General features: G+C 30.0%; 2 protein-coding genes across 2 annotated transcripts; both read left to right on the top strand.

Annotated features, from left to right (window-relative positions):
* Window positions 1–316: 316 nt before the first annotated feature.
* LOC129312187 (uncharacterized) lies at window positions 317–1561 on the top strand. Its single transcript, XM_054954816.1, has one exon. The coding sequence runs from the start codon at window positions 703–705 to the stop codon at window positions 1399–1401; it is 699 nt and encodes a 232-aa protein (XP_054810791.1). The 5' UTR covers window positions 317–702; the 3' UTR covers window positions 1402–1561.
* Window positions 1562–10227: 8666 nt separating this feature from the next.
* Window positions 10228–17661, top strand: LOC129311354 (cysteine--tRNA ligase 2, cytoplasmic). Its single transcript, XM_054953600.1, has 9 exons — window positions 10228–10495; window positions 12235–12298; window positions 13671–13832; window positions 15014–15184; window positions 15267–15548; window positions 15657–15782; window positions 16448–16669; window positions 16778–16894; window positions 17048–17661. Exons 1-9 carry the CDS (start codon window positions 10326–10328, stop codon window positions 17258–17260), a joined length of 1527 nt encoding a protein of 508 aa, XP_054809575.1. The 5' UTR covers window positions 10228–10325; the 3' UTR covers window positions 17261–17661.
* Window positions 17662–27818: the final 10157 nt, after the last annotated feature.

Raw genomic sequence — 27818 nt, 5'->3', positions numbered from 1 at the left:
TTAACCTCATGAATTTGAATCATAAGCTACGATTTCTGATCTTCTTGAGCTAATCAAAATCACATCCACAAATGACTTTACATGTCCAAATCTCAACAACTTTATTTGAACTTGTGGTGGCTCAGTGTCGCCCTCTCTCGTACTCATACTGACATACTCATGCATAGTCATTGCAAAGGACAAATCCAGGGGTAAAAATTCTTTGGAAACCCCTAAAAGAGAGATCCTTTAGTAGGCTTTCGGTGATAATTTCAAGTTCTTATTCCTTACTTTGCTCTGCTTTTTCTCTCCTTTCCTTTTCCACAAAGAATTTTTTCCACAGCAAACCTTATAAATCCAAACCCAGATCCTAATCATCATCATCTTCCTCCTCCTCCATAATTGTCCCTCTCCGTTTTGGAGGATGCTCCACCAAGTCCAAGCTCCTCCTAGCTCGGACAAAAAAGCACAACCTAAAGCTAAAGCTGCTATTTCTGACTTTCTTCTTACCCATTCTTCAACATTTCAACTCTCTCTCTCTCTCTCTCTCTCTCTCTCTCTTTCACTTCCTTTGACTCTGTTACTCCTGCCCCATTTTGGTTCTCATTTCAACTAACACTGTCACCTTCTAAATTTTGAAACTTTTTCGCGGTTATTGCTGTCTGTCCTTCAATTCAAGATTCCGTTTTTGGTTCCCCCAGTGACTGAGGTTTTTCGGTTTCCATGGCTATAGATTTGTGCTCTGAGATTTCCAGCGCGGGAATCAGCCCTAGAATCTCCTTCTCGCATGATCTGAAGAACGCTAAGGATGACGACGCCGACGACCCACTTGAAGACCACCGTCGCAGGCGATCGGACTTGTGCCTGTTGGAATCCAGCAGCTCCGACTTTGTCTTCTGCATTTCCGATACTGTGTTGTCTCAAGATCTGTCTTCTGCTGATGAGCTTTTCTCCAATGGCAAGATCGTGCCGATGGAAATTAAAAAATCAAAATCCCCGAATCCCTCTTCTTCTTCTTCTAACAGTGAGATTCATCCATTTTCAGAGTCTGTTGTTTGTCCTCGTTCTGAAACTTTGGGCACTGGATGTACAGAGAAGAAAAAGAGACTCATAGAGTTCCTAAACGAAGAAGAAAAGCCTCCATCGAAATCTTTCTGGCAATTCAAGCGAAGTAGTAGTTTGAATTATGAAGGCACACGTGGAAAAAGCTTGATTCGATCATTACAGTTTCTATCGCGAAGCAAATCGACTGGTTCGTCACTGAATCCTAAACATCTGAGATTCCAAAGGAAACACAGAAACAGAGGTTGCAGAAACAATCCTCTGTTTCTAGCAGAAGGCCATCGTTGTCGTCGTCGTCGTCGTCTTCTTCAACTTCAAGTACATTTTATTTCTATAGTTCGTCTCGGAATTGTTCTGTAAATAGTAAGAAATGTGGATCTTCTGGTAATGGGGTTCGAATCAGTCCAGTGTTGAATCTGCCGCAAGCGTATATTCCAAAAGCTTATGTGGGTTTCTTTGGATTTGGTTCGCTTTTCTGTAATGGGAAGATCAAGAGGAAGAACAAGTAGAAGATTTTGTAGATTTTTTTTTTCATTACAATCATTTTTCGCAGTTCTTGTTCGTGATCAAATCCTCACACCCGGAAGTGGGTTCTGCTTCCATCGTTTTTGGCTCCTGCTGCTCATGTGAGATGTGAGGCTTCCTGTAAATTCAATGGGATAATTAAAATATAAAATAAAATTAATTAAATGCCTGCCCTGCCTGAGTAATACTGTTGAGATTGATCAATTTTTTAATAAGTTAACGGCAAAATTACGCTGTTGGTTTAAAAAAAAAAACAAACAAACAAACAAGAAGAAGAAGCAAAATAAGGCTCCATTAGTACATTTTTTTACCTTGAAGGCTGCTTTGATATATATTTTACATATTTTCTCATTTGTTATATGAAATTTGAAGGAATAAGTAAGAATAAATAATGGGTTTTATTATAAACTTTATCATATATTGTGATGTGATACATTGATATTTGTTAGAGTTATTTTATTACTAATTTTTAATAGCATAATATAATATGTAAAATAAAATCTTAATTGGAGAATATTAAAAAAAACATGATAAGGTCTATCAATAAATACTTAAATAGTCTCACTTAAAACTTATCCAGAAAATAATAGAAAAATATAATCTTTAGTTTTTATAGTTTATTGAGTTTTACATTTAGTTCATGTAGTTTTTTTTCCATTATTAGGGATTAAGAACCACTAAAAAATAAAAATTATAGGGACTTAATTATAAGGATTAAAAATAAAACTTGATGAAATTTTAACAAATAAAGATTATGTTTTCTTAAAAAGTTTTTAGTACATATATTCTCAAAAATATATGTGTGTTTAATTTAATAATTTTGTATAAATCAACATTTTTTTCGCCAGTTGTATAAATCAACACTATCAATTGATAAAACATATTTTTCACATATATCATGACAAGCATATAAATGATTAACACATTTATTATGATAAACTAATTTATCATTTTTAATTGAAATGAAATAAATCAATTCGTCATATGCCTGTGTATATATGTTCTATTCTTTATCTTTTAATCAATATTGGTGGATTTTATTAGATTATTTTTTGTTAGTCTCGTGTAATAAATTTATCTTATGACTCTCATGATTTTTTGCAATCCCAATATTTTAATTTTATTTAAAATTTTAAAGCAATTTATCAACTCAATATTATGCAAAAATAATATATAATCGTTGAGAGTACACATAATTTCAAAGAATGTTATTATTTAAAAAAAATATGCAGAAATTGAAATGAAATAAATAAATTCCTTACGTGCTTGATTTGTTCACATTCGATTGGATTATTATTGAGACATCTAAGCTGATATATATATATATATATATATATATATATATCAAATCTGCGTGAAGTGTCATGGTGATGATGGAATGGACCATGAGAAATGAAAGTAACTGTCAATGGCTTGAAATGGACAAAAACAAATAAAGGACCTCAATATGTTTAAGGCTCGGGAGACATAAATAAACACGCCATCCTTCTTTTATGGGCTCTCCCATGCCTTTTCTCTTCTTTTCATCTTTTGATTTTTTTTTTTTATGGTTTCTGTTAATAATTACATGTCACTGCTTTGTGTTCTTTTCAACATTGATTGAAGTCATGTTCTAGGGATCTATTTCTCGAGCATGCCCATAGAATTAATTATAAATTAATTTGTCATGGGTCCCAAAAAAAAAACTATATTTTTCTTTTTGTTCTATTTTGTGGCATGTGGACAAAACAGTCAAAAAATAATAAGTAGAAAAGGAAATCAATGATTAAGAGACGTGATAAATGTTTTTTATCTGTACTTGTTTATAAAGTTTGTCATTCATGAGCGTCGCCCTTTGCCAAGTACTTAATCTTTTTTTTTTTTTTCGGGCCACTACCTAGCACTTAATCTGAAGCACTCAAACTATATAAATGATTTTATATTTTGATGTTTTTTCTTGGGAAAATCATGAATAAAAATCATAGATAACAGTTAACCATGTGTTTGGGTTTAAAATAAAAATGTCAGCCCAAAATTAAGAAGAGAGAATTGGACAAAATGACAAGCTCAAGTTGAAAGTATAAACCTAGCCCGATCTGTTTCCAAAAAAAAGAGCAATCCATGCACGTACTTGGCATAGCTCTCAAAACCTGAAGTGATTGGATGTTAAAGATCATTGAGTGAATATAACATTATCATCTTACATGTCACAAATCTTATAAGGCTATGTTAAATTATTGTTGATATCTTACGAATAGGCTTCAAAGCTTGCAGGTGCAAGGATCTCAAATGAATGCTTACAAAAGGAGTTAACGATTGCAAAAGGAGGGATCATCATCAGAAGAACAGCAACATCATATTAGTATTCACCAAAGCCCTTTTTTTACTACCCAAGAATATTTTGTATTTACAATTTTGGCTTAGAAATATTTACAATTTTTCAAACTATAGTCATTGTGACTTTATACTTCACACCCATTAATAAAAAAACACTTTATATTTTAATTTTTTTTTATTTTTACATTTGGATGAATTGAGGTAAATGAGTCCAATTGAGAACTTTATTATTATCTTTAAGACTTAACGTTTGTAGCAATGCCTAGTATTTATTGTTTTGCAAAGAACACTATGATCAATGATCATAAAATTTTAAAATTAAATTTAAGGACCGTGGTCCTTTTTTGTAAATTTAAAAGTTTTTTTTTTCTTTAACTAAAACACCTTATGAGAGTGGGCATTTTGTCCCCTTACAGAACTCGCGTGGTTTTGATCGGCTCCAAATTCATGTTTTCTCCTTCTTTCACATCTTTCGATTATTTCTAAATTTTTAATTGACGATATCTTTTAATCGGTTTGAAACGGTATTACCCACATAGCGTATTTTAGTTTTTTTTTTTTGGACCAAACATAGCGTATTTTAGTTAAAAGAAAACTTTTTTTAATCATAGAAAAAGGGTATGGTCCTCAAATTTAATTTCAGAATTTTGTGATCGTCAATTGCAGTTAACCGTCTCACCAAGTCCGTATTGGTGACTTTTCCTTTATTTTATTTGACATTAAAGGTAAATAATCGTGAAATGGTCGTAAGATAGAGTTGGAAAATCATGTTACGCAGTCAAAAGTAGATTAATTATCGTGGGCCAAGTGGGACGGGTTGGATTGAATCAACCTGCTTCCTTCTCGAAGGTTGTAATTTTTTTAATCTAAATTGTCGTAAGGGAACTAGTGAGTCAGCCTTTATTTTTTTCCTAAATTTTTATATGTTTTTAAAATTTTTAAATAGAATTGACTCAAGTTGTTCCTGTGCATTTTAAAACCATATGACTAAATTAACTTAAAAACTTTTAAATATAGAAAAAATAATAGTAAAATTTTTTTAAATTATATAAATAACATTTTGATTTCTCAAAATGTCATAAATTTTTAAAAACTTTTCTATCATTAATGAATAAATATAAATGATTAAATTGCTTTTAATTTAAACTAATGAATTGTTGTTCAATTCGTGTAATTTTAAGAAGAAAAGTTATAAATTTTAGAATAAAACTTGTGAATGATAATTGATACTTAAAACACTTGAAAAGTATCAAAATTTAAAATATAAATTTATGAATTGTTGTTGAATTCTTGCTATTGTAAAAAAAAAATTTATGAATCTTATAATAAAATTTGTGAATGACGATTGATATTTAAATTAAGAATAATTTGATTATTTATATTAATTCTTTAATGACATAAAAGTCTCTCAAGACAAGTTTACATATTTTTATCATTTTAATTTAAATTTTTAAATATTTATTTGAGACTAATTGAGTTTAATTTGATATTATTTGATTTTACTAGCCAATCTTTAATTTTAGAATTTTAACTAACTAAATCTTAAATTTTAAAGTATAAATGATATCTTTAATTTTTTTATATAATCGCTATTTAATTTTATTTTATTTGTACAGATCTTATGAATTTGATTTGAAAAATATTAATCTAAATTATTTTTAAATAAAAAATATAAATATATTTAAAGATTAAATCAAGAATTAAATTGTAAAAACTTTATTTATATTTATTTTAAATTTTTTAGTGTAGTTTTTAATTAAGAATATTAAAAATAATTTTGTCCTTTTTATTAAAATATTAGGTTTTCTTTTAAGTTGAGAGACGCATGCCTTTTGAATGAAAAAGGGTGAAGGGAATGGGAGCAGAGGCGCGACACCAGTTTTGGGCTTTTGGCAATAGCGACCGTCATTCTTCCTTCCTTCGATGCAATTTTCTTAGGCCATGGCCTCTTGTACTCTCATCTTATACTATTTGATCTTTAATTTTATAGAAAATTAATTTCTTAATGTGAGGATTTTAAGTGAATTATAGCGTTTTGAGAGATTAAAATAATATTTACATAATTTAAAAAGATTTTATTATCATTTTTCTTAAATATAAGCCATGGAATTTTTTTACTTGATTTTACATAATTGTGATATCTATATAAAAATAGTATCCCGATCTTATTTGTAAGATACATTATATAAATAATTTTTTATTTAAAATATAAGATATGTTGTAATAATTAAATTATTTTTTTCTTTTAATTTTACCCTTTCTTAATTAATGTAAAAGTATTTAATATAATTATATCATTAATTAAAACTAAAGGTAAAAATAGAAGTATTTTTCATTTTTTATGATGCAAATTTTTTTTAAAATATGCGAAATGATTAAAAATATCCTACAATGAGAACCAGAGGGAATAAATCACTAGAAAAATCAAACATGTAAACATTAAATATAAAAACCAAATATTTTGTCATATGGCTAATCACCTAAGTACACTGTCTCAATAAATTAATCATATAAATCAAAGTGAGTAAAAATAGGCTAGAAAAATTTCAACGTAACATGTCATTTTTCGCGAGCTGAACTAATTAACCGACCAAGTGTAGCCCATTTTCTTGACTCTAAAGCAAGATAATCAAATGCAGTAAAATACAGTTGAAAGAATTTAACTTTATTATTATTATTATTATTATTATTATTATTATTGGACAGACAATGGATGTTATGAACATGATCACCTCATTCATTTTTGTGTCCTTTTGATTTTGCCTGTAAATTCGTACACATGATTAATTGTTTAGCCTGGTTTCTCTTTGCCATGTCTGTTTTGTATTTTTCTTTGACTGTTGAAATACCCATTTTTACTTTTAAAAAAAAGTCATAGTTGTTTCTTCACTTAATTATAAGAAGTGTAGCTTGTTTACGAGACTTCGATTAATGTATATGTGCGATTATGCTCCACCATCTAGTAGAAGATTTTATGTGACCTTTTGTTTTGGGGTTATAATAGCTTAACATTATCCATTTGGATTGCAGATCTATATATTTTATATCATATATAAAATCTATAGCTCGCTGCAAAATTTATAAGATTAATTTATGTGTTTCCATGTGTGGTGCGATGGTTGCATTTTTTCATTATTCATATATTCTAAATATTATTATTATTTTGATAGAGATCAATTAAATACTGCAAACAAGTCAAACACCCAATTGTCAAAGCAGGGTTTGAATCTTGGATCTTAGGTTTGCAGGGAGTTGGAGTTACCGCTGAGGCAACTTGCAGTTGGCCACACATTCTAATATGTCATTTGATGAATTACAATTAATGTTTTCAGAATCGGATTGAATATTAAATTAAAAAAATTAACAATTTATGATTCACATGATTTAATTGAATTAGACTAATGGTCAAATCGATGATATAATAATTAAATTAAAAAAATTATATATGTATATAATAATTTAAATATAAAAAATATATATGAAATTGCTACTTAACTTAAAAAATTAAATATTTTAAATTTATCATTACTTAACAAGTTACATGATACAACATAATATCAAATGATTAAAAAATTAGTCAATTTTTTAAAAAAGTAGTCATTTTTTAAAAAAAATTGATAAAAAATAAAAAAAATATGAACAGTCCAGTTTTTGAAAACCAGATCTGGTTCCTAACTTGATTCCGATTCTCGATCCAACTACCGGTTCGGAATGGCCCAACCCAACTCAACCATTAAAATAATTTTCTCATATGAACTAAACCGGAATCCATAATGGTCAATTGTCAGACCAGTCTGACCGTTCGGTCTGATCCGGTTTTAAAAAACTGATTACAATATCAAAATTATCTTTTCTCATTTTTTATTATTTTTATACGATAAAAAACCTATGTGGAGCTTGCATTGATAACATGGGTGTGTAACTCAATGAAAAAAGTGAGTGTATGTAAGACTTGCAGTTAAAAAACAGAAAATATGAAATCTCAATAAAATTACAAATTTAATTTATATAAATTATAAAAAGGTAACTGTGCAATCCAGTAAAAAAATTATGTTGCTTGGAAATTTAATGTATACAAAATAAAAAATTCTAAATTAAACAATTTATTGCTTATATTTTTAATATGTACAAGGAAATAAATTATAAAATAACATAAATTTTGTTTATAATTTTAATGCACAAAAGTAACAAATGATAAAAAATAACAAGATTATTATTAAGGATAAAATAATAAATTGGTACTAAACTATAAGTTTAAAAGCCTTTGGATCCTAAATTTATCTTTTATACAATCTGCAAGGTTTCCTTTCAATTTTTAAAAATAATACAATCCAATCATTGCTATTAATAAAAGTTAAATTTGATCATTAGTTGACTAAAAAATATAAAAAATGATCTTAAAATTATAAAAAAACTAATAAATTTTGGGTAAATGAGCAAATTGACTCTTATACTATAATTTTAGAAGCGCCTAGGATTTAAACTAATTTTTTTTTGCAATCTTTCCTTTCAACTTTAGAAGATGATGCAATCTGAATATTAGTTGCCTGTAAATGATAGAAAAAGACAAAAAATATAGAAAATTACCAAAAAATTAGTCCTTTTTTTGTAATTTTATGCTTATTGTCTTTAATTTTTAGATTCTTTACTGTAATTTTGAGGTTTTTTTTTGTTATTTTTTTGTTAATTAATGATTAAAATTAAATTTTGTTAACGACAAAAAGTCAAATTGTATCATTTTTTAAAATTAAGAAAAATATTGTATAAAAGATAATTTTAGAGTCTCAGATGCCTTTAGACTTACAGTTTAGGGGTTAATTTGTTCATCTATCAGTAAAAATTTCTTAGCTATTGTCTATAATTTTTGGATCATTTACAGTATACTTTGGTTAATTAACTATCTAAATTAATTTTTGTTAATAATAAGGATTAAATTGCACGATCTTCAAAGATGAAGGAGGATATTATATCAAAATGAGTTTAAAGTTCTAAATGTTGTTAGACTTATAATTTAGGAGTCTATTTGCTCTTGGACAAGACTTAGATACTCAATTTTATATACTTAATATATTTTTATTCATTTGAATAAAAAATAAATTTTAATGTGTTAATAATATTAATAATAATAATTTATTATGAAATATATTGTCTATAAAAGATACATATATTTTTATTTAATTGAAAATAAACACTTTAAAAATATAAGATTAAGGGTTTTTTGTTTCAACTTATCTTATGAAAAAATAGTTTATTTTTTATATCTATTTTATAAGTTTGTATAATGCTTGTTTAAACTTATGAAAATAATCAAAATAAAAAAATTATTTTTAATTATTTTAACGTAACTTTTAAAAATAATTTAATGCAGTAAATGAAAAAAGAATGTTTTAAAAATTTAGGATACATAAAATATCATAAAATTTTAAAATAATTGAATAATAAGTCATCTTTATAAAACATAAATCAATAAAAATATTACAAAAAATTAAAAATGACTAACTAATAATTAATTATTTTTTTATATTGTAATCAAATATAAAATAATATTTGCTTATCTCAATAAAATAAATTTATATTTATAAAAATTTTAAATTATTTCAAAAATTACTAATTTTTTAATTTTAAATAAAGGGGCCATGAATATATAATTTTTTTGCCTGTACCCTTTTATCCTATTATTAAATAACTTCTAACACACGAGGTGGGTAAGGTAGTAAATTTTAGAATATAATATGTTGTGTCTTTTTTCATACAAGATAATAAATTATCAAATATAAAAAAATGTTATAAAGATTTTAACTTGAATTGTGTAAAATATTTTAAAATAAACTAATTTGATATTTATATTTGCAATATATATATAATTTCTAAATAATTCAAGTTGTTATACGAGGTAATAAATTTTAAAATAATTCATACGAAAATAAAATAAATTATTATTTACAATATTTTTATAGTTATTTATTTGTAAATTGTAAATTCTTGTATACTTCTTCTGATATGGATTGTTTATGTTCCTGTGGGATGCATGGGATGTAAAATATATTTCAATTAAACGTGGAGGAGGAGATAGAAAGGCAAAGGGGTTGGGATTATTTTCCTTTCTTTTATCTTGAGGTCCTCCAATAATGTAAAAATCACACCTTTTAAGGGATGTCGGACTAAATATCCTTCTGATTTGGGTCCTTTTAACAATTTTCCCTTTTCAGTCATGGCTTGGGCTACCAACTACCGCTCCCAGCAGACCCAAAATGGGCCCCAAAAAAAAAAAAAAAACATTCCGTTGTTGGATTCTAAATAGTTTTCGAGCTGCCAATTCCACACCGCGTGCGTCTGAAGCGATATTTAGACTTGGTTTCGCTTTTTGTGACTCCCGGGTTGAAATTTGCTAGACACAGCTCAGGGTGTTGAAGGGGGGCGGAAAAAGGGCTTCTTTAGTGGAGATGGCGATGGAGAAGGAGTTCAAGGTCTACAATTCAATGACTCAGCAGAAGGAGATATTCAAGCCTCTTGTTCCTGGTAAAGTTTCTATGTACGTTTGTGGAATCACCTCCTACGACTACAGCCATCTGGGTCACGCTCGTGCTGCTGTCAATTTTGATATCCTCTATAGGTACGCACTGACCGGGTTAGGAGCGTTTGTACTCGTGTAATTTATTAACGTGGTGTTCAAAAGAAAATATATTTCTATTAGTATTTGACAGGGATTATGTGAACGTGATCAGTTTTGGCTGATTTCTGATACGTTTGTTTACTATGTTGTTGTTCAACAAAAAAGGAGGCCTTCTGTTCCGTGTAGGATCGATTATTTTATTAGAACTTCAGATGCTTTAATGCTAAATGGAAGAATTCAGTGACGTGGATGAAGGATAATCCTGTTTGGATGTGACAGATCTGGAATCCATTGATTCTCATGATATGTTATTCTGCATTATTGGAAGCCAATCGATAAATAAAATTAGTATGCATTGCCATTTATAATTTTCAATGTTTTTACTCTGGCAAATCCTATACAAGTCTATTGGCATTACCTATTGTGATGACTTAAAGACAAATAGGGAGGTAAATCAAATTTGAAACTAGCTGCTATAAGTTTATTTTTTGCTGCTTAAACTGGAGGTTTAGCATTCGTGTATAAGACATTATTGTTGGCTATCTAATGTTATCTCCTGGATCTTGCACTCTTGTCCATGTAAAGCCTTTTTCCATAGTGAATAGAAACTGTGTGATTCACAATTCAGAATGCATGATCCAACTCAATTCATCTTGAGAACAATATCAGTCAGCCATTGAATTTTAAAGGAGCCAGAATCATACATCTAAATTGCTGGAATTGTTTGAGCTGCCCTGGAAACACGATTTGGGCACACTGGCAATTCATAACCGAGCAATGCTGTCAGTTCATGAAGTTGAGTCCTGCACGATCCAATGCCAACAGCTTTTGTGAAGGAGGCATTGAGTTTTTTTTGCCCCTTTCCTTACATGAAACAATGTCATTCATCAAGCTGCCTCTCCCTTTCATATTTCATATCGTAAAAGGGGATATTTAAAACGCATTGGTATGCTTGGATATTAGAAGATGCTCTGTGTCATTTTATTAAGAAATCCCATATATGAAATATTCCTGCTCCAATAAAGTGTTTCATTTCTTTTAAGAAATCCCAGATATAAAATATCCCCACATCTACAAAACCTAAAGTCCTAAACGTTTTGCTGTAGCATGGTTTACAAACTTCTCTTGCAATAAGTGTTCTCCTTTTTTGAATTGCACATTGGTTAAAATTTTGTTTTGTGAGACTTATGATTAAAATCTTCCTGTTTCTTGGTTTAAGTTTAATACTTTGAATATTAGTGGATAGCAATATATATGATTTTTCATTTAGGCTATATCTCAATTTGTCTTTTGACTTATATACTATGCAATCCAATTTATAATTTATGATTCCAAATTTGGCTTTCTGATACAGAATTTGAATCCTTTGAGCTTGTGCATGGAATGCTTAATGTGTGCATTCATTAATAAGTATGCATAGCATAGGTTTCCTGCTTACCCTGGATAGCCATAGATGTGCCTTCCCCAACTGACTGCTGTTTATGAAAATGATCATGTGGATTGGATTTAGAATGCATGCTGGCTTTTACTTTTGTCTTTTATGGGACGTTTGTCACTTTTTTAGAGTTACTTTATTTTAGATGTTGAGTTAGAAGTACCGGAAAAGTGGCAAACATTTTTTTTTTAACCTTTTTGATTTTTTCCCCCATACTTCTTGTTCCCTAGTTACTTATGGCACATGTAAAAATTGAGATTTAATACATGGTACTTGGTCATGTGCTTTACCTCTAAATTTACAGATACCTTCAACACTTGGGCTATGAAGTAACATATGTGCGAAATTTCACTGATGTTGATGACAAGGTGAGAATTCATATGTATAATTTGCTGATATATTTCATTATTTCTTACTCTAGTGTGTTTCGGCTTTTGTTCAAGACCATCTCTCTGCTTGTCTTCTTTTTCTTTCTTTACCTTTTTAATTAATCATTATCACTTCTATATGGTTTCAGTTAATTATCATTATTAAATTTATTTTCAGTTAGAGTTGGAAAGGTTCTGATATAAGATTCTGATATGAAATTATAAGGATATACTCCCTTTGGTCTTTATTACAGAGCTCCTTCTAGAAGGATTTTTTGGTTATTAATATAAGGCACTTGATGGGTATTAATTATATTTTTCTAATATTACCCAAATTTAAACTCATTAACTGTGAGAGAGAAGTTTAATGCAAATTTAAAACTTTTTCATCTAAATAGGGGCAAAATTTAAAGTTTATTTTATTTTCAGACAAAGTTAATGATTTAAATACCTCTCCTTAGTTTTGGTGAGGTAGTTAGTGGTGCCTTATGATAGGGACCAAGGGGAGTATGTTAAAAAAATATGATTTGATACCAACTTAAATGATATTCTCATGTTAATAGAGAGCAAAAGCATGTTAATTTAATAGATCGTGTGAGGCAGCAGTGTTAGGAAATGGTGTCTAATCATACAGTGTTAAGCTAAAGTATGAGCCAACACATTTGATTAATAGTTTGAAAATGGTCCAGTATTGTGCACTGTCACCGAATAGGATTTGTTGAATCATTATGAGTGGATCTAGCTCTAGGGGCGGAGTCCCAAACTTTGCAGGTTTGAGAAACTTGTATTTATAAATTTTTCAAGTACAAGCCTTGGTCTCAGGATGTTGATAAGAAGTTTAATTTTTCCCCCTAGTGCTGCTGAATACTTACAACTTGATATATATATTATATGTATATATTGGCAACCTGCCATGATAGATTTTATCTTAATAGATTTTTATTGTGTTTCCATTGCAATGGAAAAATTGTTTACTATTTTTATAATGAAACATTTCCTTTGTACTGGATTAAAACAAGTATTTAGGCATTTAGGCATTTAGGCCTGATTTTTGTATTGATACGATTCTTATGATGTAGCTTTATAAATGGGCTGTGCGTAACCCATCTGCCTTGTGATTGAACATATGTGAATTGCATCAAACTTCTTGGTATAGTTCAAATGAAGTTTTCAAATTGTTTTTGTTCTTGCTTCCTTTTCATTTTCTGTTGCTATGTTAGTGTTCCTGTTTAGTGAGAATTCTTACTCTCAGAAGTTTATTAATGTGTTTTGTCCTGTAAAATATAAACCCTAAATCTTCAATATCTTACCTGAATTTCTTAACTTGTTCTTCAATGCTTATTTTAGTCAACTATTATTAGAATTGCTGCAGATAATTAAGCGAGCAAATGAAATTGGTGAAGATCCCTTGAAATTAAGCAACCGCTTTTGTGAAGAATATATTGTTGATATGAATGCTCTTCAGTGCCTGATTCCAACACATCAACCTCGAGTTTCTGATCACATGGAGCAGATAAATGACATGATAAGTCAGGTTTGATGTTGCTACACTCATAAGCTCATCTTAGATTGGCTGAGCAATGCAATTGAATTTTTCTTTTTGTGGCCCCTTCTTTTGCCTTGGTGAAACTGGTGTTTATTTAAAATTGCTGTTCGATATTATTTATCAACATTGTGTTTGTGTGTGGGGGTGTGTTTTACTCAAAGTTATTTATAGCGATGGACCTTTTCTTTTTGGTCCCATATTAACATTGTTTCTACTTTAATCTTCCCCAGTGGATATGTTATATGATAATTTAATCTTGTAGTTTTTGTTTGAAAAGAACCAAATGGGCCAAGCATTTGTATTTTTACTCAAATATTTGGCTATGGTAGGCCTTGTATTCTAGGCACCTTTCCTTGGCATAGAAATTTTAAAACAAAGGAAGTGGGTACTTGGTTAAATGTCCACAAGTCCTCCATAGTCGCATTGTTTTCAAAATAAAACTGAAAAATAATTGATAATGTGTTTTCACTTTAAGATGAATAACTCTTCATGATTTCATTACTAAGCATAAGAGGTATATGAAGTAGATCCATTGTGTTTAGAATGGTTAAATTTATGCATTCATGGGTGCACATTGCTTCGCTTTGGAATATAACTCCCTAGGTGTCAAATGATTAATATTTTCTAAAGCATGGATAACATTGAAGCCATACCCATATTGAGCATGTGGTATGCCTATATCCCATCTCTAATATCATATTCTACTTTACTTTATTTTTAATCGATATATGAATTTTTAGCTGATGTTAGGAACCTTGGATAACCATAGAGTTGTGGATTCTAGAGATTAAAAGTCCTTGTATGCACAGAGTTGTGTGAACAGCTGTAATGTCCTACATTGCCATGGTTTAATTTTGATAAAGCCATATGAACTTTGGGATTGTATTTGGAAATTTGATTTTTTTTTTTTGTTTTAGTTCGTTATATATATAATGCTTATCATCTATCATTGTTGTAAGAATTGTTATGTATTATTAAATATTCATGATATATAATACAGAAAAATATTGCAATACTTGTGCTACTTTTATTTATATTTTAGAGCTCAAGAATGATGTTATGCGAATAAGCATGAGAAAGTGCAATGACAAATGTTAATGTTATTATGGTTTGTTTTCCTTTAATTTCAAGGAATTAATATATATTGAGGAGGTTGATTTATTCTGCAGATTATCAAAAAGGGATTTGCATATGAAGTTGATGGAGATGTTTTCTTTGCTGTTGAAAAATTTCCAAACTATGGCTGTCTGTCGGGACAAAAGCTAGAACATAATAGGGCTGGGGAACGAGTGGCTGTTGACACAAGAAAGCGTCATCCTGCTGACTTTGCATTATGGAAGGTCTGAAGACCTTTACCATTTACTTTGTACGCATTCTGGTTAATATCTCATGTATTTCTTATGTTCTAATAAATAATTGCAGTCTTCTAAGCCTGGTGAGCCAAGCTGGGACAGCCCTTGGGGTCCTGGAAGACCTGGGTGGCATATGGAATGCAGTGCAATGAGTGCCCATTATTTAACTACCAGATTTGATATTCATGGCGGTGGAATCGATTTGATTTTCCCACATCATGAGAATGAAATTGCCCAGAGCTGTGCTGCATGCCAAGAGAGCAAAGTCAGTTATTGGATGCATAATGGTCATGTCACCAATAACAATGAGAAGATGTCAAAATCCTTGGGCAACTTCTTCACTATTCGCGAGGTAAATAACAGAACAGTTAATTATTGTCTTGTTTATATTCTTAGGAGCATCTATGTGTTAGAATATTTTTAAAGATGCCTTGCAATTGCTTTTCCTCTGTTTTTGCAGATCACTGAGCGGTACCATCCAATTGCTTTGAGACATTTCTTGATTAGTGCTCATTACAAATCCCCTCTAAATTTCACAATCTTACAATTGGAAAGTTCATCAGACACTATTTACTATATATATCAAGTAAGCAGCACTGGATAATCTATCACAATTGTTGCGTCAATGCTTAATTTACTGGTTCCTTGCCTGAGGTTGAGACAGTTTATTTTCGCATTGTTTTATCTGGATGTAATTTGTTTGTTTCTGGTTGTTTTACCCCACCCCATACATGTCATGTTCGTGAATGACCGATATTTTATGCCCTCGGATCTGATGGCTGATGCATGAGTTGTTTCTTTGAATTAAAATCACCAGCGTTTCTCTCCTGGATACTTTGATCTTTTCTAGAAAGAAAATATTTACTGACATTCTTTGATATCATTATTTATCTCTTCTCTCGCTTTGTCTGGGTCAGATTATTCTGATAGCCTACCTGGAATGATGGTTCTTGCCTGTAATGTAACGTGATCATTGCATGTGTAAAATCAGTAAAAGCGTATAACTAGTAGCCTGATGTCACAAAAAAGTTTTCCTAATTAGGGTTTGGTGGCAGTCTTATGTAGGGTGGTTCTTGTTTTCTAGTCAACGATTGATCTTCTGCATGAATAGATTTTCATTTATAGATGTTAAAAAAACACAAGACAAGACAAAGAATGGGGCCATGCATTTGATGTGATAACTGTTGGAAAAGTTTTCAGAAATATTTTCTTTTTTCTTACGGTAAGGATCCTGTTTTTATGGCTGGTTAGACTCTTCAAGATTGTGAAGCAGCTTTATCATCATTTCAAGAAGGAAGCGTGGAACAGAATAAAAAGGGACCTAAAGTTAGTGACGCTGCCATAAATTGCATTAAAAAGGTGCGAGAAGAGTTTGATGAAAAGATGTCAGATGACTTGCAAACGCCGGTAGTACTTACTGGTGCTTTCCAAGAAGCCTTGAAATTTGTAAACAGTTCTTTGAAGATGCTGAAGGTAGGTATTCAAAGTCGTCAGATTCTTGGTTGACCGGATCTCACATTTCTTTTCCTATAGTCTGTCATGTGCCTGTAATTTATGGAATATATTCCATGTGACATCCAGAAAAAGATACAGAAGAAGCAGCTTTTAGAATTGTTGGAATCTCTAGCTGCAGTAGAGAAAGAAGTTAAAGAAATCTTAAAAATCCTGGGATTATTGTCCCCTTCTTCCTATGCCGAGGTGATACATTATTCTGTATATTTATGCCTGTCTATTATGTACAAGCATTAACCTAGAGTTGATTATTCATTAAGCATTAACCCAAGAGTTGACTATTCATTAAGATGGCCATTATGGATGGAATTTGAGAAAGACTTGGTATTTGTTCGACAGGTTCTGCAGCAGTTGAAAGACAAGGCATTGAAGAGAGCAGGACTGTTGGAAGATGATGTACTGCGTTTGATAGAAGAGAGAACTCAGGCAAGAATTAACAAGGACTTCCCCAAGAGTGATAAGATTAGAGCCGACTTAACTGTAAAGGGTATTGCTCTCATGGATTTGGGCAATGAAACAGTTTGGAGGCCTTGTATCCCCAGTGAACAGTAGCGGCTCGAGTTCGGCCACCTGAAGAGGAAAGAAAAACTTCCGACCACTCCGGTGAATCAAAACGCTGAATAGCTAATCATTGAGTGAGAAGCCAATGTACCCTACATGTTTATTTTTTATTAGCATTACAATTTTGTTAAGAGCTGAAGACTGGAAGGAGTAATTTTTTTTTATTGTAAGTTGTCACATGCAATGCAAGGATTCAACACTGTAAGCAACTTGAGGCTGGTTGGGTTCACTAGAAACTTTTTAATTATCATCCCTGTTTTTTGAGGCCTCAAGTTTCCTTTTCCTGATATTTCTGTTTCCTTGATAGTTTGTTTATATGCACTGGGATCTGGATCTTTAATATTTTGATTTGTACTTTTGAATGAAAAGCTCTAGCGGTGTTCTATGCTTCATCTCATGTTCAGTTCAGTTGGCGTCCTAGGTTGGTGAAGTGTATGCCTTGAAAAGCCTTGTGTTGGAGGCGTTCCTTCAGTATCTTTCAGGATTCTGAATCTCCATGACTAATCTGGGCAAGTTTAATGCAGCCTTGATTTTTGGTTGCGACATCTTCTTGTGGTAGAGAGATGGAGCCAAGATTGATCGTAGACTATTAGACTTTTCTCTGGTTTTGGAGTAATCCTGACTAGTGTCATTCCAGTAATTGCCCTCTTGTCCCAAAAAAGAAAGAGAATTTGATTGCGTACAGGTTTCTGTCTGTTAGAAGCATTTTATTTGAGATGTGGTTGAGTGTTAAATGTTACTCCCTCCAAACCATAAGAGAAGGGTATTTTTCAAAAGTTTTGTTTGATTCAAAATATGGACATTGAGTAATTTTTATAATTGTCTTTTCAACTGTACCTTATAATTGTTTTTTAACTCTACCTTTACTTCATTTATTACTTTTTTTAAAAAAAATGATGTATTAAAATTTTAATTACTATTATTAAGGTTCTACTATAGTGCATTTAATGAGGATATAATTAAAAAGATATAATTTTTTTAAAATTAAAGTTTCAACTAATATTTTTTGAGAATTGTAAATTAATTATTAATGTTTTATATTTTAAATTAAAGAGAGTATAGTACACGTCTTACAAAGCATGATGGCCCATTTGAATGGGGGAAAAGTTGAGAAAAAAGAAAGTGAGTAGAGAAAATGAGGAGAAAGGAAAACTAGAAATAATATTCATTATCCAAATCCTGATGCAACTTGTTTCTATACTTCATTGGAGGTTCCATCATAGTCATTAACTCCTCTATATCATGAGTATAATGCGCGAGTCAGCCAGTGCAGGTGTTGTTTTCTTTAAAAATATGATCATGCTTCATCTTGAATATACTTTGTTTTTAAATTAATAGTAATTAGACAGTTTTTCACCCGGTATCCTGGAGAGTGTGGGTATTTTGGGTTTATTGTCCGCCTATCCTATTCCAGACTAATCCGAATCCTTGTATAAGTTGAGCCCTTAATGTGGTGGTTTTCCAGGTACTACTAGCGAGACACATTTTGTATGCTCAGCTGCACTTCTACGTATCTTGGGACTCAAACACGAGACCTCAAATTAAGCTGTCTAAACTTCTAATTGCTCAAATAAGTGCCTGTTGGTACTTTTTTTGAATTCTCGGTTTCCAATTTTTTTTTCTTTTGGATTATCAATTTTTTGGTTCTTTTTGGGCTGCTCTCAAGTCTCAAGTCCACTGATAATTTTAGAATTTAGACCCAATTGGCCCAACCATCAAAGAGTTTATCTACCTATTAATCTCTGCCTATCTGGCTCCTTTCTTTTGATATATATCATCACTGTCACTGTTTATATAATTATATATAACCATTTTTTATTAAATTATTAGGAATTTTTTTTACTTTTTTGTAAATTTTATGATTTTTAAAATCACTCATTTATATATAATTATTTAAAATACATTTTTTTTAAATTTTTATTCTTTACACATCGTTGCACAATTTTTTTCTGTGACTTTTCTCTCATCATAAATTTATTTTAAAAATTTGTTAACAACAAGTATCGAGATAAAAATGTAAAATAACAAAAAATATGTATGAAAATGTTCGTATTAAAAACAGGTTTTTTTCCCTGCGGCCGCTGATTGCGTCAGATCGCATGCTTCGTGTCTGTTCTCTTTATCAAGATTGACGGTAGCATTAGAAATAATGAACATATCCAAATTTTAATAAATGACCAACCAAAATACAAATGAAAACACCAAAAAAAAAAAAACATGGTTTTGGGTTATTGATAATTTTTTTTAAAGAAAACCCAGTTCAAGATCGATTTGGTTGGTTTGCAGCTGATTCTCACTGGTTTTGATCCATTCTTTTGTTTTTTTTTTCACCGATTTACTTTTCAGCTGATCTGAGAGTTTTTCAGACCAAGCGTATGACTAGTTCTAAGTCCAGCTAATTGAACTTGGAAGTCAGTTTGAGTCGAACTAGTTTTTATGTACTAATGATTCGCTTGTCACGGCATCATCAAATACTTCAATATGAGTTGTCTTCTATGAAAATTCTGCATAATATAGTTCCACCTCTACAATATCATTACTTTAAATAATAAATACTTATTTTGGGATTACAAGTAAAGAGAAAGAAACATTAATTGTTAAAGGTAAATTTAGAAAAAAAAAATTTCAATTTGAAATATATTTACTAAGAAAAACCAAGGTTAGCCAATTTTTTTTTTTTAAATATGCATGTATGAGGTTTTTGATTGTGACTTTTACAGTTTCACCTCATGTGGTATATATATACCTTTTCTAATTCTTAATATAAGTCACAATTAATTATTTCACAGGGATAAGGAAAGTAATTAAAAGTAATTTGAATTCATTACATTAATGTAAAAAAATTATCATTATATTGTTCAAGATCACCCTCCAATTAAAATCAATCTATCTTAATTATCTTTAGAATCCTTTAGGATGGATGAATTTGAATTTTACATTTAAACTCTTATACTTAAAATCCTTTGTATAGATAATACTCCCCAATTTAAAAATGTAAGGTATTTTTTTAAGGGATTGGATATTAAAAAATATAAAATATTTATAGTCTTTTAAGGTAAAATTAATATAGTTTTTTCAATAATTTTCTTAATAAATAAATTATTTTATATTTATTTTCAAGTAAAATATCCTATTAAATGTAAAGGTAAATTTAGATAGATGATGTTAGTTTGAATATAGTTAATTAATTTATTGAGAAATGAGGTTTAATTAAAAATGTCTGATATTTTTAAATGGAGAAAGTATAAAAATTTCAAATTCTAGTACTTTAAAATCCTTTGTAAATTCTAACACTTGAATGAAATTTTAAAGAATTATTATAATAAAATTCACTTGGATTTGGATCAAATATATAAATGAACAAATTTTCATCTGCCCAAATTAATAGATTTGGTCTAAATCCAAATACCCTCTAATCCAAACACAACATCTAATCTTTCCTTATGTCATAAACAATCAATAAAGATATTAGTAGATAGGGAACATTAATTTTTCACCAAAGTGACTTATATTTAGGATGATAAAGAAAAATATGACTTATATCAAGTGAGAATGACAAATATTAAACTATCGGATGATTGGATCAATTGACTTAAGGATTGATCTCTCTTAATTAGAGGCCTTGAGTTCAAATTCTGGGTAGCTAGCAGCGATTAGATTCTCAATTGAAAGATATGTCATTTAAAGAAGTATCCACAAGTTATTGACCGAACTAGTCTAGATAAAAAATCTGTGGTACTAGGGCAAAATCAGAGATTAAAAAAAATGGCTTAAAATTATAGGTGGGCAGGAAATGAATGAGTGTGACTAGATGAAGCAGTTGAAGACTTGAAGGACAGATTCGTCTCACTACTAAAAGCAGTGACCCTCATCATACTTCAGCAATTAAGTAGATAATTTGGGAGACCCACACACAGTGTGACACATCCTAGGCTGTGATGATTCCCCCAAGATTTTAGACTTTAGAGTCCTTCACAACTCACAACTCACCACCACCATTCATTTTATGCTCTTTGATAAAGTTTGAAGTGCCCTGTAAACCCATGTGCTTCTTCGTATGAAGCACTTAGTCTGTGTGTCCTGTTTCAGAAACAAATAGGACCAAGCATGTATCATGTTCCCATACAAGGATACCACTAATAATATTTCTGCTCATAGTTAAACAATGCTTCAGAAGAGAGAGAAAATTTCTCTCATTCATCAATATGTGAATTTGATTTAAGAAATCCTTCTAAAAGCTATAATTGATTTGTTTATCTTTAATGACGAGTTTATCTACTAACAACTATTAAACTTAGTAAAAAGACTTCGATATTCTACTTAAGTACCATGCATGCATGTGTGTATGTGTGTGTGTATATAAATTATTCGTCATCGGGTTAAAGGACTTGATAACCGAATTAACATTGATCTCTTCGAATCACAAACTTCAAAAGCTCATATTCTTTAAGAAACTATGAGTTAATTTACAAGTTTTACGAACCCTAAAATTCGATGCATCTATCCAGAGATAAAAAGGTCGTAATTAATATCTCATAAATAAAACTATAATATTTTTCAAAGAAAAAGGATTATTGATGCCCTTAGTGTACCTGATGAGGTATCAATTGAATAAGTGTAGCCTTTCAGTGGATGATTGATAAAGGGATAAAAGTTGGCATGATAGTGAAGTTTAGTGGATGTGTATGTCTTATTTTTGGATCCTTCAGCTTTAGGTTCGCGTACTAAGATGGCAAAATAATGTCACTGATATGATATGAATGAAAGCAGTCAAAAAAGTGTTTACAAGGGAGGACGATTGTTTGGGACCCAGCTTTTATATCTGAGAAAAATAAAAACCGTTCAAGTTTAAGTACAAGAAGAACCTCTAAACCTTAGAGAATATTACCAACCAAACTATCCCTGTTATCTCTATGTATCATATAATTACCACCGCAAACGTTTGTCTTCAACTTGACAGCAAGCTTTTGGAATCTTAATCTCTCAGAAAGTCTCTCAACAGCTTTCTTCCAATTCTTCTCAACCATGGGACATGTCGTCTGAACTTGTGGAAAAAGAAATCTCCACCTTTATTGTTTGATAATCTTTCAAAATAATAGATAAATTGGAACAAAAATTTTACTTATAGACACACACACACACACCGCCCCTCTATTTATAATTTAGGACCAAACAGAAGTTCTTTATTACAATTTGAGCAAGCTAAGAAAATTGTATCAAGGAGACTTGCAAAATAAGCAACATCTCTTGTGGAGTGAAAGTTGCAAGACATGAAAGATTCTTAGTGTTGGGATATCAAGTGTGAGTTATCTTGACTTGGAATTGAAAAAAAAATCTTACTTTGAATAGAGTTGGGTTAGAGAAGCAGTTGATGTGTGAAAATTAAAAGATGCCATAAAGTTTTAGGCTAAAATGTACTATAATACTCACTTATATGTTACTATAAAAAACAGTAGATTAACGATAAATTTTTATTTTGTCATTAAAATTTTATCATTATTCTGTTGCTAATTCATTAAAAATAATTTATTGACGGAAAATTTCATCGTTAATGGTCAGGATATTTGTTCTAATCTAGTGATGGGATTTGCAATGGAAAATTCCATCGCAAAGCTTTTTGTCATAATTTCGTCGCCAATTCCGTTACAAATTATTTTTAATTTAATTTTATTATTTATAATATATATTTATATATAATTTATTTAATAATTTATTATTATATAAATAAATAATTTAAAATTATATTTTAAAATAATTTATTATTTTAAATTATTTGTATATTGTTAATAATAATTTAAATGGTATACTTAATTATTTTATTTAAAAATAAAAATAAAATAAATAATTAAAAAAATAAAAATTTAAAATATTATATATTATATAGATACAAATTATAATATAATATATAATGATGATAAAATATTTTTCAATTTAATATTAAATTTATTATCAAATTTTTTTAAATAAAATATAATAGAAATAATTATTATATATAAATTAATTTTTCCATATTAATAAATAAATATAATTTTAAAAAAATAAGTAAATTTAAATACTATATTTAATAATAATTTAAATAATGTATTTATTAATATAAGTGTGTGTGGTTAAGTATTATAAATTTAATTTATCAATTAAGACTGAAGATTCTTTTCAGCTCAACTAACAACAAAGTGGACGCAAAGGTACTAGGAAGTATGGGGTTGCAAGTTCAAACCTAACCAAGGCACAATTGAAGGTAATAATATTTGACAGGGTAGTAACAAATGATGTGTTAGTGATGTGGTGGTGAGGTGGCATTGTTACACTAGGTAGCAGTGATATGGCAGTGAGGTGGCACTAGACCACTAAGTGACTAGGTGGTGGTGAGGTGGCATTGATCCAACGGGTGACGTGGCAATAATATTTTGGTTCACCTAATAAATTAGCGATGGAATGCATTTCATCGTAAAGTCAGAATAACTTATCCTTATTTAATGACAAATAATTTTTATCACTATTTCATTGGAAATTAGCAACAACGGAATAGCGACATAAATTTTCCGTTGCTAATTCCGTCGCTAATAAATTAAAGACGGTGTTTTTACTGATAGAAATATTTCGTCGCTAATCCGTTTAGTAACAGAATTTTTTGTCGCTAATCAACTGGTTTTTTCTAGTGTGTGTCCTCTTAGATGTGTTTGTCTCTCTTTCGAAATGCCCAAATTAAATGGGTTGATAGAGAATAAAATAAATTAAAATAAAGTTATGAAGTGATAGAAATGTGAGAATTAATGATCGAGAAAGGTGAGAAGAATAACGATTAACGTGAATAAAAGTTATTAATATTCAATTACATTTCAGTACCACTTCACTTACATAATTTTATTTTAGTCTATTTTATTCTCTATCAATACATTTAACTCATTCTATTTTTTTCAATAACCAAACGAGCCCTTAAAGATCAAGTAGCAAAGGTTGCAAAATCAGCTAGAAGACTTGCAAATAAGAAACACTTCTTACAGATTCTTAAAGGTACTTAGTACGAAATATGTCTTCCATTTGGTCATAAAGATTTTCTATTAGAATAAGTAATCTTCCTCCCTCCTCCTTTGAAAGAGGAAATGAGAATAAAGAAACTGGACTTTGGATTGAAATATTTTGCTTTAGGAACCGACATGAAAAATGAATCATTTGGGGATAAGGATAACAAAAATTAATGCTCATTATTATCTCACACGCAAACTATCTTGTCGTGTTACTGCATAAACAAGCCCCAGGAGTACTGCAATATTAGATATATGGAATCTATAAGATCACATTAACAGGAAAAGTTTCTTTTAAAAATAAAAGGACACATTTATATTCTTGATAACAAGAGAATATTCCTTAAAATAAATCATCTTTCAAGGGTTTGTTATTAATAAGACGCAACCTTGCTGTGCTCTTTAGAGTTTTTGTGTGTGTGTGGATCAAATAAATATCAACATCAGTATAAGGACTGATCTATTTGCACTTTTCGATGTTTAATTTCCGAAAGTGAGCATCTAACTGTTAAAGCATAAATAATTATCAAATTTCTGTTTGAGCATATCAAATTTCATGGAAAAAGCTAACAAGAAGTATGACACGAAATAATAATGACCTTTCTTTTCATAAGGGAAAAGTATGTTATATCTTTTTATTTTCTTAAATATGTATATGGTAAAAAACTACATTAGAATGATGTAAAATTAGTTAAAGTATACATTTAGTGTTTTCACTTTACACAATATTTCATTTTAATTTTTTAACTTTATAAAGTGTCATTTTATTCCTTTAACTTTAATATTGTTAGTTTTATCCTAACAAATTTTTATATTAAACTTTTAAATATTGACAAAACATTATCAAATGTTAATATATTAATTTTAATTTTTTTAAAATAATAATGATTGACACAAAAAATAATCATTTGAAACTAATGATATTAGAGTTAAAGTATTAAAAAAGATATTTTATAAAATTAAAAGATCAAATTGAAACCTTATATAAAGTTAGAGAATTAAAAATATATTTTAACCTATAAAATTTTGTGAATATATATAACTTCTGTCATTATTCCCAAACACACCCTACAGAAAATTAATATTTAGACCAAAAATATATATCACACATCAAAATTGGTAACTAATTAAAAGAAAAGTTACATGGGGGCTAGATTTGAATCAAATCCTGTTTGTGTTGTGCATATCGATACCGCCTCTATTTAGTATTATAATATACTTTTAAGTAATTTACACCACCTTTTCAGTGAGTTAGTTAACAACATCTAAAATCACACATTATTTTTATGTTTATCCTTATAGGTTGTCTCAATTAAAAAATATTATTAATTATACTGTTAATTAATAAGAGTATTTTTGAAAAAAAAAAAAAACAGAAGGAGTATATGAAGCATTTTTTTTTTCCTTTGCTGTGATGCGTGAGAATTAAGGTAGAGCTAGCTAGGAAGAACGCATATATTATGATGTTTAGCCTTTCAAGTACAAGATCCTGGGAAAGAAAAATGGCTATATATATGATATCACAAGCATGCACGCTTGGAAAACAAAGGCCTTATTGTAACTTTTCATCGTGAGAAGAAACTAAAGTTGGGGCAAGCAGATCACCTAAAGTTTAGAGACACACACGCACACGCACACACTCGGACCTCCAATTAGCAGTAGTATGTGACAGCTCAAGACAATCCAATACATATTTCAAGTTTCTGTAACACAAAAGTCCAAATATACTTCATTGATTCAAACTGTGTTAAAGCGATCGAAAATTCAAAGAAGGTATAATTATTTGAAATCTAAAGTTTGAAGGTAGCTAGATTAAAGTAAAAGTCAGTCATGGCCCACCCACCACGAAATCATTCATTCTAGATATGTGTGTAGCTGGTTCTTGATTGGAAACTTTGGTTTGATGAGTGTTAGTTAGTACGTGTTGTTCTGTCACCGTCTGTCACTTTTTTCGATCTTTCTTTGGCGGTCCGGTCGACTAAAAGGCAGCCACAGCGTGAAGCTGGCAAATTTCAACGTTAACTTTGAAATTTCTGCAAACACACAAAAAGATTTACAGCTACTTTATTATGTCATGAGTTTCAAAACTACACCTTTATTTCTTCTCTGATCTTCAAATAAAGAGAACTCTTTGTAATAATGAAGCATGTTTGGTAATTTTGTAGCTAAAAAGTTAAATGATGATTTCGGTTGATCGGGGTACCAGGTAATAAACAGAAGGCTATATAATAGTGGAAGATACTTTAATTTGATCATGAAATTAAGTTCCTACGGTGGATCTTATCGATCGTCTTATAGAAATTATAAGCTCTAGACATGGCAATCAGTGACAGCTAGCAGTGTATAAATCAATTACCTGATATAATTCATGGGGTTGCTTTTTATATTTTGTGTGTTCATTACTTCTGGAGAAGCTTAATTATTAGGGCTTGTTTATGATACATAGTCCCGCCATCTTCATTATAGAATAAAGTTAGTTACTTTTACATTTCTTAAGGAGTGATAGTTGATATATCAAACTAGGAAAAAATGTTTGACTTTTCGCTTTTATCTTTCCTAAAATTAATGATCATAATAAAATGCCCTATACAGGTGATACTGCATATACAACATTTTATTATGGCTGGAAAAAATTAATTATCACGTCTTTGCCGTTTATTTATGACCAAGTATTGAAATAAGATTTTAAAATTACCCTATAAGGATGGGGAGAGAGAGAGTGTGTGTGTATCTCAAATAATGCTATAATAGCTTAGCTGATCACGACCAATACTTGTATTATGTTGCATTATGATTTTAGCATGGGACGGCTAGCCAATCAAGTTAATCCATACATAAATTGACAAAATAAATTAAAGAGAAAGGCTTAATCCTTTAACTCATTTTCTTTTTAAAGAATACATCTATTCCTTTCACTCTAATCTTAAATGTAGTAGTTTGATAATTAATCAAGAAAATTATTGTTATTATTATTGACTAATAAACAAGCAAGCCATGGTATTGTGTGTGTGTGTGAACATATACTAATATGGTGGGGCGAAAGCACTGACCTTTGCATTGCATGTGCATGTGAACTTATGATTCCATAATTGTTATTATTATTGTGGATTTCTCTGAACTTCACTTTTTAAGGAACAAAGGCGAAAGAGTATTGGAAAATGGCATCTCTCCCTTCCCCACATTCTCGTAATTATTTTTTCTTGTCAAAGCAGATATAAGTAAAATGAAGGCTGCAAAAAGTAAGTAAGTGATTGATTGTGTACACACACTTAAGCTTTGTCTTGTATAACCATTAAATCAAATGGACCCAAATATTCAAACTATATTGATTGCGAGCAATATTTTTCCACAATTTGAGAGATGCATTTTCAAAGACTTCAACCTGTTTACGTAGTCTTTCCATTTATACCGTAATTAACACAATATAATCTAGCTTAATTTCAACCCCCCCTCTCTCTCTATATATATATATAATCAGTTTGAGTCATTCTCCCCCCAATCTGGAATGTTTTTGTTATGATATA

The sequence above is a fragment of the Prosopis cineraria genome, unplaced genomic scaffold (assembly GCF_029017545.1).
Source record: "Prosopis cineraria cultivar Desert tree isolate PC_DT_omini unplaced genomic scaffold, ASM2901754v1 PC5, whole genome shotgun sequence".
Lineage (NCBI taxonomy): Eukaryota > Viridiplantae > Streptophyta > Magnoliopsida > Fabales > Fabaceae > Prosopis > Prosopis cineraria.
The sequence above is the reverse complement of the archived record's forward strand: the minus strand, read 5'-3'. Positions and strand labels throughout refer to the sequence as shown.

What these genes read in the sequence shown, in the direction of transcription:
- LOC129312187 (XM_054954816.1), top strand. Translation starts at nt 703, where the DNA reads ATGGCTATAGATTTGTGCTCTGAGATTTCCAGCGCGGGAATCAGCCCT.
- LOC129311354 (XM_054953600.1), top strand. Translation starts at nt 10,326, where the DNA reads ATGGCGATGGAGAAGGAGTTCAAGGTCTACAATTCAATGACTCAGCAG. An exon ending in CTGACTTTGCATTATGGAAG is followed by an intron (nt 15,185 to 15,266) that starts GTCTGAAGACCT and finishes AAATAATTGCAG; the next exon opens with TCTTCTAAGCCTGGTGAGCC. An exon ending in CTATTTACTATATATATCAA is followed by an intron (nt 15,783 to 16,447) that starts GTAAGCAGCACT and finishes ATGGCTGGTTAG; the next exon opens with ACTCTTCAAGATTGTGAAGC.